The sequence below is a fragment of the Panthera onca genome, chromosome D3 (assembly GCF_046562875.1).
Source record: "Panthera onca isolate mPanOnc1 chromosome D3, mPanOnc1 haplotype 2, whole genome shotgun sequence".
Lineage (NCBI taxonomy): Eukaryota > Metazoa > Chordata > Mammalia > Carnivora > Felidae > Panthera > Panthera onca.
In genome coordinates, this window is record NC_138350.1 from 20,199,341 (window position 1) to 20,212,197 (window position 12,857).

A 12,857-nucleotide genomic window follows, 5' to 3' on the forward strand; every position below is an offset into this window, starting at 1 on the left:
AAAAAGGTCTGTGCCTCCACCACAACGGAAGTTCAAGGACAGAGACTGGGTGATGGCATTTCTCACCAGTCTAGTGTCAAGCTTAGTCAGGATTAAGGTATCCTAAGACCTATGTGTTACAGAACCAATCCACTTAACAAGCACTTTGAGTCCTGGACACCAAGCTGCAGGTGGTAAAACCTGTGAGGGGCTCAAGTCCACATCACCAGAGAATGAGTGTAGCTGGGGATGCTAAGCCTCAAGAGAAGCCTTGGGGTGAAGACAGATGAAATAGCTTAAGGGGTCTGGCCTTTTCCTTCTTTAAACTCAGAGGGTTGGTTTTTTTTTTCTCTATTTTAAAGAATACTCAAAGCTTTCTTAGTAATAATCACTAGATTATTTCAGGGATCCAGGTTGTGCCCTGAATTAACATTTTATTATATCTAATACAGTAAGGGTATTCAGAAAATTTGAGGACAGGTATAAGCTCAATATCTACTTTGGTTAAATATCAACCAACACTCCAGTCGGGTAGGTCAAGCTACACCCTCCCAGGTTAAACACAGACCTGACCTTTCAGTGGTCAGGTGCTACACTGAGGAAGACAGCATTTTGGTCTGTTCAACTCCCATACAACCACTCGGTGTCAGGAAGAGTGGGTCAGAGGGACTATGCTGACTAGGTTCACAGAAAACAATTTAAAATTCATGAGTCTTATGTATATACTGCAAAATGTTATAATGGAATCAGAGAGCGAGAAAACTTACTGTGCTAGGGGCACCTGGGTGGGGTCCAACTCTTCATCTGAATTCCAGCCCTGAACTGATAGCACAGAGCCTGCTTTGGATTCTGTCTCTCCCTCTCTCAAAATAAATAAACTTAAAAAAACAAACAAAAAAAAACCTGTTTTTAAAAATGCTTCAGTGGTTGAGAGACTAAAACCAGAATTCAAAATGGTAACCTATTAAATAGCTCCTTCAGAAGGGGAAAAATGAAAAACACATATGTAGACAAGAATATCCCCAAAGCAGCATTTATTTACCCATTGAATTCCAAAACATTTAATTTAGAAGTCTGGCATTTCATAATCACCCATCTTGATTGACATGGGCTGACACATGGTGCTGTCAGGATACACAGGACAATAGCCAAAGAGTTACAAAAAATAAATCCATGATTCTTAAAACAATCGCAACCAAAAAAAAAAAAAAAAAAAAAAAAGTTACAGGTATCAAAACTTTAGATGCATTGCATTGAAAAAGAAGGTTTGTGCACATCATAATTTAAAGAGGCAAAACAAGGCGCTACTGAAACCTCACGTTAAACAGTTCATTAAGAAGCTGATGGAAAGGAGAGAGGTCTCTGTAATCAGCTTCCCTTAACAGTTTTCCATTAGCTGAAGAAAGAGGTGGGAGGGGTGAATTCATTTTTTGCATGCACAAGATGTACTGCTTAACAAAACACTATCAGCTTGTTTTAAATGGATCATTTAAATATCAACTGTAGCCTGTGTTGGCTAATTCTCCTTTCTAAACTTCCCCAATACTTTTGCTTGGATTTCACATACATTAATAGGCACAGAATGCCTCATTCAGAACCCACTTGTCTGCACAATTCGGAAAGGGAGCCCCTGTGGGCTTAAAGCAACCATCAATCCAGCAATGCCCATGAAGATTTATCTGAAACTGCTTCCCAAGGGGCAGGAGAGCAGATCTTAGTAGCTGTGCTGCCAATACAGATAGGTTTAGCACTAGATATTTAGTGATTGTGGCAAGGAAGAATCAGTGATGATGGGGGTGGTGGGTGAAGGAAGGGCCAGGGACCCAAAGACTCTTCAGTTGCCTTCTCCTGCTTCTTCATCCTGCTGGTCGCTCGTCCAGAGGGTGAGGTTGTCTCGCAGCAACTGCATGATGAGCGTGGAGTCCTTATAGGAATCCTCGTTTAGTGTGTCCAGCTCAGCTATGGCATCATCAAAGGCTTGTTTGGCTAAGAGGCAGGCCTGCTCAGGTGCATTCTGGATCTCATAGTAGAACACAGAGAAGTTGAGGGCCAGACCCAGCCGGATGGGGTGCGTTGGCTGCATGTGCTCTTTGCTGATTTCAAAGGCTTCCTTGTAGGCAGCCTCAGAAGCTTCGACCACACTGTTTTTCTTCTCTCCGGAAGCTACCTCTGCCAAGTAGCGGTAGTAATCACCTTTCATTTTCAGGTAAAATACCTTGCTTTCATACTGGAAATCATTGCAGTTCTTGATGAGGAACTTGTCAAGCAGAGCCAGGACATCATTGCACACTGTTTCCAGCTCCTTCTCAATCTTCTCCCGGTAAGCTTTAACTTTCTCTAATTTCTTTTCATTTCCATCAGCCATGGTTTTCTGCTCAATGCTGCTGATGACCCTCCAGGAAGATCGCCTGGCACCAACCACATTCTTGTAGGCCACAGAGAGGAGGTTTCGATCTTCATTGGAGAGAGGTTCATTGAGCTCTGTCACCTGCAAAAAAAATCCCAAAAAGATAAACACTGAGATCTGAATCCAAAAATATTAGAAATCTTCCTTTGAATCTAATCAACAACACTTCCTCAAAAACAGGATCATGGACAAGCCACACTCATATAAACAGAATACTTGAAATAAAATATTCAGTGATAAGGGATATGAGAAATTCATATTTAAGATGTTGCCTTAGTCTTGGTAGAGATATAGAGATAAAGGTAATCATGGAAAGACTGTGGTGGTACACAGTGGTGGATGAAAAAGTCCTGAGGTTCAGCTATTCTGCAAAAAGTATTGTCAACAATGAGATCAAACAACTCCTTTGCCAAATGTTCAAGGATTATAGACTGGAAGTACATTCCAGATTCTGCTTCCAATTGTATATTCTAAAAAGAACCAATCACACCTCCCTCAAACACATTATTAATAGGTAAGAGCTTCACCTATGAGATCAAACACAGATCAAGTGGCCAGAGTTTTGCCCTGAGTGGTTACACAGAGAATCCCACTGGTACACCCAGACCTCCCCCAATCCAAATGGATGCATGAGTGACAGTAATGTGCCCCAGCCTCTGCTAAAAGGAAACACAGTTACTCAGCAGTAAGCTCTACTTTGACTTACCTGACAGGAAACCCTGACTGGCCATCGAGGATGGAAGCACCAATTATTTTAAGTGGAAATGTTAAACTTCACAAGCTGTAGCTTTCTTTAGGTAGTTCTCCATGATGCCAACTCTAAGCAAGCCAGCTTATGTAGTTAGTAGAAAGAGCACCGGACTTTTGTGTTGTTGAATTGTGTCCCCTTAAGTTATGTTGAAGTCCTAACCTCTGGTACCTATGAATGTGACCTTATTGGGAAACAGAACCTCTACAGATGTAATCAAGTCAAGATGAGATCATACTGTATTAGGGTGGATCCCAAATCCAATGACTGGTGCCCTTAAAAGGAGTGGGAGATTTGGAGAGACCTATGGAGAACACCATATGATGATGGAGGCAGAGACTGGAGTGATGTGTCTACAAGCCAAGGAAGGCCAAGGACTGCCAAGACACACCAAAAGTTAAAAGAGAGGCTAGGAAGGATTTTTCCCCAGAGCCTTCAGGAGCACGGCCCTGCTGACACCTTAATCTTGGACTTCTAACCTTCCCAACTGCAACAAAATAATTTGTTTTAAGCTATCCAGCTTGTGGTACTTTGTTTGGCAGCCCAAGGAAACTAATACAGATGTGGAATCAGAAAACTTTGGTCTGGGTCCCCCAAAGCTGCTAATTTGCTAAATCAGGCTCTTTTAAAAAGTAGGGGGATTCCTTAATTATATGACTTACTGGTAAAAGTCTTTAATTTTCAGAAAAAAGGAAAAACACTTAGGAAACCATAAAACACTAAGCAAAGAAAAATATTACTTAAACCATAAGGAGAGAACTCCTGTAAGTGAGGGGAAGGGGGAAAGGCCAGGGGCAAAGGAGAAAGTTATTAACAGCATATTAAAACAGACAGGCTTTAACACGGATTGAACAGACTCAGCAGTGGAGAACCAGAAATTCTAAAAAAGAACCAAAACATTAACTCAAGAACGTAAGCACAAATATAATCATTATGTGTAAAATTAGAAAACTTGTGCCAAGTTCTTCATTGTCTACCAGCAACTCCTCCCCACCAACATACCCTGGACAAGATAAAAATACCAACTCTGTCTTCTAATTTCCCCATTCCCGTCCCCATTACCCATACTCTTTTGCTACAGACCCCCAGCCCGAGATTGTCTCTCCTCCTCTGACTACTTAATCAACCCAACTCCACTTTTTTCTTCACTGTGGCCTTTGGTTACAGGCTGCCTCTGCCCTTCAGTAGGATGGCTGCCTGCAAACCAGGCTCCTCATTCCTCCTCACAGACATGAGTGGTCTCCACACTTTTCTCAATGATCCGCCTCAGTCCAGGGCAATCTTCTCTCTACTAATCCAAAATCCATACTCCCTTCGAATCCATTTGAAGACCTGTAACCCCACCAGTTTTCTCCTCCAGTGAGTTCCTTTAAACACATACATTAGTTCATTAGAAATATAAAGAGACTTTATATTTGTTAATTTAGTCTTTTAAGGAAGCAACCCTTATAAATCAAAATTCCATCTTGAATCCTCTGAAAAATCTCAGAATGTCTGAATCTTCTTGAATGACTCACTTTTTCAGGGCAATATTCAGTGAAACAAATATGAGGTAAGCACAGAATTTGAGCTCCTTAGATCCTGAAGTAAATCTAAGGCACTTGACATTAAAATGCAAACGATATCCAAAAAAATTTTTAAATAAAAATAAGATTCAACAATATCCAAAGAGTCACTATATACTTCACCCTGTGGCTAATAAAGATGCTATTAAGACTGCCACAAAGACCCAAGTTAACTCCCCAGAATGTATCGTTAAAACTGAGTGCATGTGAAATATGTTTATATATCACACACGGTGTTTGTACAATGGACAGTATCATTACTAAAAAACAAAACCACCATAAGACATCTGGAGTTTAGCCTGAGCTAGCTGTGTGACCTTGCCTGGGAATCAAAAGTAAAACAAGGGGCATCAGCCTAAATGATTTCCAAGGGCCTCTTCAGCTCTAATATTCTAGGATTCCATTTTTCCTGAGCAACAATAAGAGGTGTGGAAAGGCACAAGGTTGATAATATTAGTTTAAAAGAAATTTGGGTGTATCCACAGGTTTCTGGAATTCATGCAGCTCTTCTCCATCAGGAATAAACTGCCCAAAAAGGTACTGGGCAATATTTATCACACCTTCACAAGCAAAACCATTTACTAGGATTATTAGTGTTTATATAACAATCATCTGGTTTCCTGCCAGTCTGAATGAATCACTATCAGCATCAGCTGAGTGTGACTAACAGCTAAGCAAGCATTGTTCTTAGAACCCCAGCCAGGGCCTAACTAGGAAATAACTGGATATGTTTAAATATGGTATTTTTTTATGCTCCTGGGTTACAACTCAGTTACGAAAGGGAAACTTATGGAAGGAAGATCGTTTTATTACTTGATTGGATAACTAAAGGAAACTAAGCTTCCCCCACACTGGAAAATGATAGAGCAAAATGCAATCAAATGGCCTATTCAAATACACAGGATTTACAGCCAGTCTTGTTTGGTGACACATACTGCAAATAACCTTCATTAATGTTAGCACCAGTTCCCAATATTTTAAATTCTAGACTACTGGAGGCAGGAGAGCTAAGGCAAGTCTGGTGATATGCTAAGAGAAGCAGACACTGGGAGGCAATGTAGTATAAGGAAAGGAAAAGAGCTACTAGTCCCAACCACAGCCAGATGGTCATCTGCATGCATATTCTATGCAGATGATTTAGTGCAGCTCTACAATTATAAGTTTCCAAATGGCTTCTAACTGGGAACATGAAGCAAAGACACAGAATTTTCAAGATAAAGAGACCTGCACAATGGTTCTCAACCTGCTTTCTACTCCAGTCAGTTTCAACACACCCTCATTTCTGCCACACATCAGCTGCCTTCAGGGTAGCCATTCCAGACACTAAGTCTTCATGTGGCTCCACCACATCTAAGGGGCTCCTCAACTCTGCACACAGCCTCTCTGCCTTCCTGTTCTGTCCACCTCCCACTCCACTTAATCCTACTTACACTCCTTCTGAAAACCTTAAATTGGTGGACCATTCCCATTTATTATAAAGGCCCATGTCTCCATCTCCCTTAAGGATTGGACTCCAGGCCAGCCATTTGACTGATGGCCTTACCATACTGCCATGGCTGTGCCAACCCCAGCCCAGGGCACTCACTTCCACCCCATTTTCTCCGCTCTGGGACTACACAGCAGTACTAGAAGTTACAAATAAGCCGGCAGGCTACTAACTCATTTATCTTCCTATGACACCATTTGCTTACTCAAAAATTCCTAAGGGCCTCCTCCCACTAACTCACCAGGCAATAAACTATGTGTTTGTGAGTAAAAATAGATCCACTGCCAAAAATAGCACAGGGACTATTTGGGAAAACTTAAAGTTCTTAATCTGGGAAACATCCAACCTCAAAAGTAATACTGAGCAAACAAAAAATGCCACCCCATGGACTGCCAGGCCACATTGCCGAAGTCAGGGTAAACGTTATTTCTCCTGAAGGGCACTCCCATCCTTCAGAGCTACATGCACACACTACTATCCCATCTTTTATAGTTACCCACACCCACTTGCTACCAACAAGCTTGCTTTTGATAAAAGAGTTTACAACAGGAAAAAACGACTCTCATGTATAATTAAGTAAAAATAACCACATCATAAAATCTTTAAGCTTCTTTGGCAGAACCTTGTATGTATTTTAAAAAAAGAAAAGAAAAAGAAAAAAAAGATGAGCCAGAGGAATGAAAGGTTTTTTGGCTGACTCTTCCCCAAGTTACTGTTCTCAAAGTGAGGATTCTGGCTGGTCCCAAGCTGATAAAGCACCCACCTGTCACCACTTGCCCAGGCCTGGAAAGACCACTCCCTGTCCTCACCAGGGCAAGGCTGCAGTCCTAGATGGCCAAAGAGAAGCTAAACTTCAAGCTCAGAGCAGATGAGTTCAGGTAGTTAATATCCACTTGAAGCTTAAATTAGTCAAAATAGCTACCTCTGTATCATGGAGAGACTGCCTTTTTCTTGCTCTTGACATAACTGAACATTTTTGTAGGGATTGGCAAGGATTAAATACAACCCATCTGAATGGTTACTGCATGCTACTATCCCTGGAGGCACCAGTGCTGAAAGCTTCAGAAGCTGTGCCAAGTTCCGATCGCAGGGAAGTGCCAACACCCACCACCACAGGGGAAAGCTGCTGCAGCCAGGAGTGGGAAGAGCACCCAAACCATGGGGCAGAAGATGGGTGGCCTCAACCAGGACACTAAGAGGAATTTTACCAATAACCTAGACAATGAAATTTTAGGGCCTATAGGCTTATAAAATATACTAAAAGCCATGTGTAGAAACAACTGGTACCAAGGATATGAAACAATTTCTTAAAATACCACAAGTATAATTTAACAGAGTCCTGCACTTCTTAATTCATAGCAGGAATTCAAATTCAATTAAAACTTTGTTTCTTACACTAAAAACCCCTCCTGGTCTTCAGAACAAGCAAGATCCAGATGTGTGAGTTTGCCTTTTATGTTCCCCTGCTATAGCTAAGACCCATAGGCAGTAGATTGTTTTTAATCAAATTTGGCAAAAATGGCTTACATCTGATAGATGAAATTATTTGTTCACTAAACCCACTTGTGTAAAGGGCCTAGAAGTCAGTCACCAATGATGACTAGTATACTAGAATGTATACTAGAGATATTATCCCTGGGCCATTATTATACAGTGGTTAAAGTTACAGTTCTACTTTCCAGAGTTCAATTCTTGGCTTTACAACTTGACCTCGAAAAAATTAACCTCTTTAAATCCCTTTGTAAAATGGAGTTAACAACTATCCAGAGTTAATCCATCTGGAGTTGTTATGAAAACTAAATGAAAATGTACACATGGGAGTAACAGCTAACCATTTACTGAATGCCTAATTAGTAAAATGGTAAGTTCCATAAACTTGGTGAATTGCAACACAGAAAACATATTTGGGGTACCTCCTCCTAAACCATATTTCTGGAAGCGTGACACTGCATTCTAATACTAATATGAAATTCCAGACAAAGCTCTGTGAACTGTTCACCATCTGAAATCCTTTTAATTCAGGCTACTGCAAGAATCCAGAACCTTCTCTTCTTCCTCAGCCAAAATATGGCAAAGCAATAATTACATTACAAATGAGCACTTAGTGGGAAAGAGGACTCTCTAGTTTATTTCATATTCCAAACTACAGTACTGATGTGTGACTTTAAGATTTCACACTAACCACAATTTTGGTATACCTCAAAATCATCTTTAGTTTTAATACCTGCAACACAGCATTATGTCTCACCCTGAGCCACTCAGCCGAGCTCTCCTTTTATATACCACCTGCTCATTCCTCCACTTCCCATAATCTCACAGCTGTTGGAATAAGAGCCTTTTGCCCCTGGTTGGGCCAAGTGCCTCTTCCTCTCAGACTGTTTCTTTAAGCTGCAGCTTTGTTTCCTACACTTAAGATTTTTATAGATATTCAAGTCCTTCAGACTTTCTCTGTCCTTTGTCAACCTTGTAATCAACTATGTAAAAATGTTAAAACCCACCATGCTATCCCAAATATTTTGATGTTTTTTAAATTCACAATTACTACTTCTATGTTTTAATATAAAATAGATGACTTACAGCAATAAGAGACATGAATGAATCACGTCTATCCATGAGTACTCACCAGAAATCTGGTTATTTACCCTCTTTCCTTAAATCATTCAGTCTAATGCACTGACATTTTTTTATCCTCCTTTATAGGTTTATTTTACTTTCTCTTAAGATTTTATAATACCTATTTTTCAGAGGTTACGATTTCTGTAAGGTCGTTCCAACCCCCGCCTGGAAAGGACCTGGGTTCTACAATGTTTCACAATGCTTCTTCCCACTGTTGCATTCTTTGCAAGCTGCTAGGTATGTATGAGATGAGGAGATCTTGAAGATGCTCCTTTACTTCAGAAGCATTTCTTGCCTCTTCACATTATGGGGTGAGGCAGGGAACTGCCTTGATTTGAGGCAACACCACTGTTTCCAATATTTTTCTTAAAGCTTTTCTTAAAGCATGATTTTTCTTAAAGCTTACCGACACCATCCTCCAGGTGACGCTGGTAGCACAAGGAACATCAATGATTACAGACAGGCATTATTAGGTGATCATTTAAATTATAAAGAAAACAGAAAACAAGTTAGAATGAAGACTGAAAACTGACCTGATATTAATACCAACATTACTAGTTTTACATTTCAAAGGACTTGAAGCAAAGTGATGTTAGGTTTCAAAATTACAAGAGTGGTGGCATCAGAACATCTCCTCACTCAGGGTCTACCCGCGAGCAGTCTACTTACCTGCCCTTCCACCACCCGAAGAAATCCCACATAAATCCAGAGGGTTACTAGAATTCTCTTTTTCCAGAAGCTCTACTTTAGGTCTACAATATTAATAAAATGGGACTGAGTCTTTTCCCAATAACATTAAGTATTTAACGCACAAATACCAAAAGATAAAACATTAAGAAATGGTCTTCCACTGACCCCTGCCAAGTCCTTTCCAAAGAATATATTCCATTAATTTAGATGACAAAAAAAAACTTGGATTTTTTAAAAGGAGTTACCTTGAGGGAATGGTTTATCACAATTCTCAGATGACATAATGAGAGCTTGGATTGATTTTTAAATGCTGGATGGCTTATCCAACCCATCAATCATTTAAGATACAGCTATTACAGATTCCCAACACATGGAAGGGTCCATGAGTTTGCAAAATGCTACCTTAAAAGTCTCAGAAAAAAACTGTGAACACAAGTTTCTAGCTAGCTGCAGGAAAGCATTATTCGAGACTGCTTACAAAAAGCAGAAAACCAATCTTTTTCTCTCCCCAAATAGTTTATTTCATTCTGGTTACATCTCTCAATCCTTTCCTTACTTTCCACTTCACGTTGCCTCAGATTTCCCAGAGCTCCAGAATGTTCTTTGTAGTCATTTTTCCTTAACCTCAATTCACCTTTATTCAAGACCAACTCCTTTATTCCCAAAGGGCTCCTAACACTGAGGTCTTCAAGCCCCACTCACAAGGTGAACGAGGACCTCACTAAAATGTCCAGAGAGGCCTCAACCTGCACAATCCCAGTACTACTCTGTTACTGGGGAGAAGAGGCTCACTCAAGTGTGACTTGTGTGGACAGAAGTGACTTTCTTATCCCAAAGAAAATTAAGCTCAGAATTCCTTCAGAGGAAATGGATTCCGTTGTTTCTGTAAAACCTGCAAAATTAATAGATTTTACATTTGTGTCCTTAAAGAGGTCCCCCTAAATTACAAAGACTTCAGATCCCAGACCTAGATTGTCCCTGGTTTAAGACTATCTAGCCTGTGACAGCATGCCAGTGCTCAAATCGGGATCACCAATGAATCAACAAATGAGTGGTAGTGGTGTTTTTCAAACACACTTAGGGCAAGGTGTAACAAGAATAGTACAGGAAAGATACCTCTTCAACTGTCTTTCTTAGCTGGATACTTCTAAACATTGACCTCAACAATGCATTTCATATGATATTAATATCAAAAGCCTGAAAAGGTTTTCAAATGATTCTGAAATTTTAGGGAGTCTCTCCATTAGTAGATTTCTAAGAAATCTCACAAGTCCAGCAAAAGGACAAATGAGCCATAATTCAGGCCAGTAATTGTCAAGCTTCAGCCCGCTAAAAATTGCCATGAGCACTGGTTAAGGTGCATTTCTGAGTCCCAATCCTAGAGTTGCAGAATCTTTATGTCTAAGGCGGATCCTCCCAGGTCTCCGGAGGATGTACACTGGATGAACATAGCAGGCTGGGGGCCGTAGCTGTACCACTATGTGACCTTGACGCAGAGAAGTATCGTTCATTTAGAAAAAAACGTAAAATAATGTTAGGAGGCAGGGACAGTGCGAGGATAACCGGAACTCTTAGTCTCAGAAATGCAGGTGGTGTCTAATCCACGGTATTTGCTAGGGTGTGGCTGGGCACGACTCTTTCACCGGAAATCAAGCTGCAGAATCAATCTATAAGGATCTATGAGGATCTCGGGAAGGCAAAGGCATACAGTTCTGTCTCGCCAACAAGTCACGTCTCATTTTAATCTCCAGGCAGATGCTCCCCACGTCAAACCTGGTAATCGGGCCCCACACACCCCGCCCTCCCGCCTGCGTCCACGTCTAGACCGCAGGGTGGGGGGGTCTTCGCACACAAAGCCAGACCCCGGGTATGGGAAGATGGAACGAGAATGATCCCGGCGAGCAGGGCAAAACAGATCGGAATCAGACACACTTCAGGTAGTGGCAGAGAAAACCAGGAGAGACAGGGCGCCGCTCACTAGGTGATTCTTTATTACAAGTTGGGGTATGGAGGAAGGCGAAAGGAAGGTGTGCCCCTAAGTTGAGCAGAACAGTCTAGAACGAGGAATGCGGCTCTCACGTTTCCTCGAGCACCCCCTCCCCCAACCCAAGGCTCCAAGCTGGGATGCCGCGACCCCTGCCCGCCCGAAAGGGGGCACTATCCCCCGCCCGCAGGAGGGTACTGTCACCCACCCGTCCCCGTGGGGCTCCATTCCTCCCCGGAGACCCCACCCGGGCCCGGCCGCAGGAAGTGGCGGGGCGGGCGCGGGAAGCGCGGGCTGCCGGCGGGCGGCCGCGCCCAGCGAGGTCGAAGGGTCGCCCCAGGCCCGGAGGGAGACGCCGCCCGGCCGCCCATCCCTCCCCTACGCCGGGCCCCCCAGCCGGCCGCCCGGCCTCCCGGCGCGCTCACCGCCTTCATGGCGGAGGCCATGTCGTCGTAGCGCTCCGCCTGCTCGGCCAGCCGCGCCCGCTGCAGCAGCTGCTCTCGGTCCCCCATGTCGCTCGTGGCTTGGCCTCGCCTCACTCCCGCACCACTCGCCCACTCGCCCGCTCGCCCGCCCGTGCGTCCGCTCCCTGGTCGCCGCGGAGGCCGCCGCCGCGCACGCGCACTGGCTCGCCGGCCGGCCGGAGGCTGCAGGCTGCAGGCAGCGCAGCCGCTCGCGCCTTCTCGCTGGCTCGTCCCGCACGCTGTGGCTCGCGCCACCGACGCCGCCAAGGGAGGAGAGGCGGCCGCGCGGGGCGGGGGGATGGGAGGACGGAGGACGCCTGCGCAGTGAGAGCAACCAGGCCTGGCGGCGGAGAGCTGCGGGAGTGGGAGGGGGGGAAGGGCGGGCCGGCCCTAACGGTCTATTTCAAGGTGACGTCACCTACTATAAATAGCTGCCGCCGCCACGGCCCCGCCCGAGAGCTGCGCAGGCGCCCTGTGAGTGCTGCATTTTACCGCCGCATAGGTGGAGGTGGGAGAAGGGAGAATGGGGTGGGGACTGCGGATCCCTAGGAGGGGGCGCGGTGATGCGGTTGCGTAGGTAGCTCAGTGTCACAGCTCCTCCTTGAAGCGTGCCTCTGAGGCCAGGTTGGAGATCTGGCTTGAGAAGTTCCCAAAAAGCAAATAACCCTACTGTCCGGAAAAGCCAGGAGGCCGTGTGCCCCGAGGGGCGGGCCGAGACCGCCCTCCTCGAGCCCCCAGGCTGGTGGACCGAGCCTTGGGACACACCTTGCGCTTGGGTCTGCACTGCCCAGGGCCGGATCAGATCCGTACTTTGGGGACAGCACCTCTCCCGCCACCCCCAAATACACATTCACATACAGCGGGCTTCAGAGCTGCGCTCCCACCTTGAGAAGTGACTTTGGGTATACTGTGCCTTCC

The 12,857-nt window shown here is 44.1% G+C and overlaps 1 protein-coding gene across 1 annotated transcript; it reads right to left on the bottom strand.

Moving 5' to 3' along the window:
* Positions 1-998: 998 nt before the first annotated feature.
* On the bottom strand, positions 999-12,242 carry YWHAH (tyrosine 3-monooxygenase/tryptophan 5-monooxygenase activation protein eta). The gene is made up of 2 exons (XM_060612606.3): positions 11,901-12,242; positions 999-2,467 (listed from the first exon to the last, which is right to left on the bottom strand). The coding sequence occupies exons 1-2, from the start codon at positions 11,985-11,987 to the stop codon at positions 1,814-1,816; spliced, it is 741 nt and encodes a 246-aa protein (XP_060468589.1). The 5' UTR covers positions 11,988-12,242; the 3' UTR covers positions 999-1,813.
* Between the last annotated feature and the right edge of the window lie 615 nt (positions 12,243-12,857).

Coding starts and splice junctions, on each gene's coding strand:
- YWHAH (XM_060612606.3), bottom strand. CDS start 11,987: ATGGGGGACCGAGAGCAGCTGCTGCAGCGGGCGCGGCTGGCCGAGCAG. Junction 2,468..11,900: donor TGGCCTCCGCCATGAAGGCG/GTGAGCGCGCCG, acceptor TTTTTTTTGCAG/GTGACAGAGCTCAATGAACC.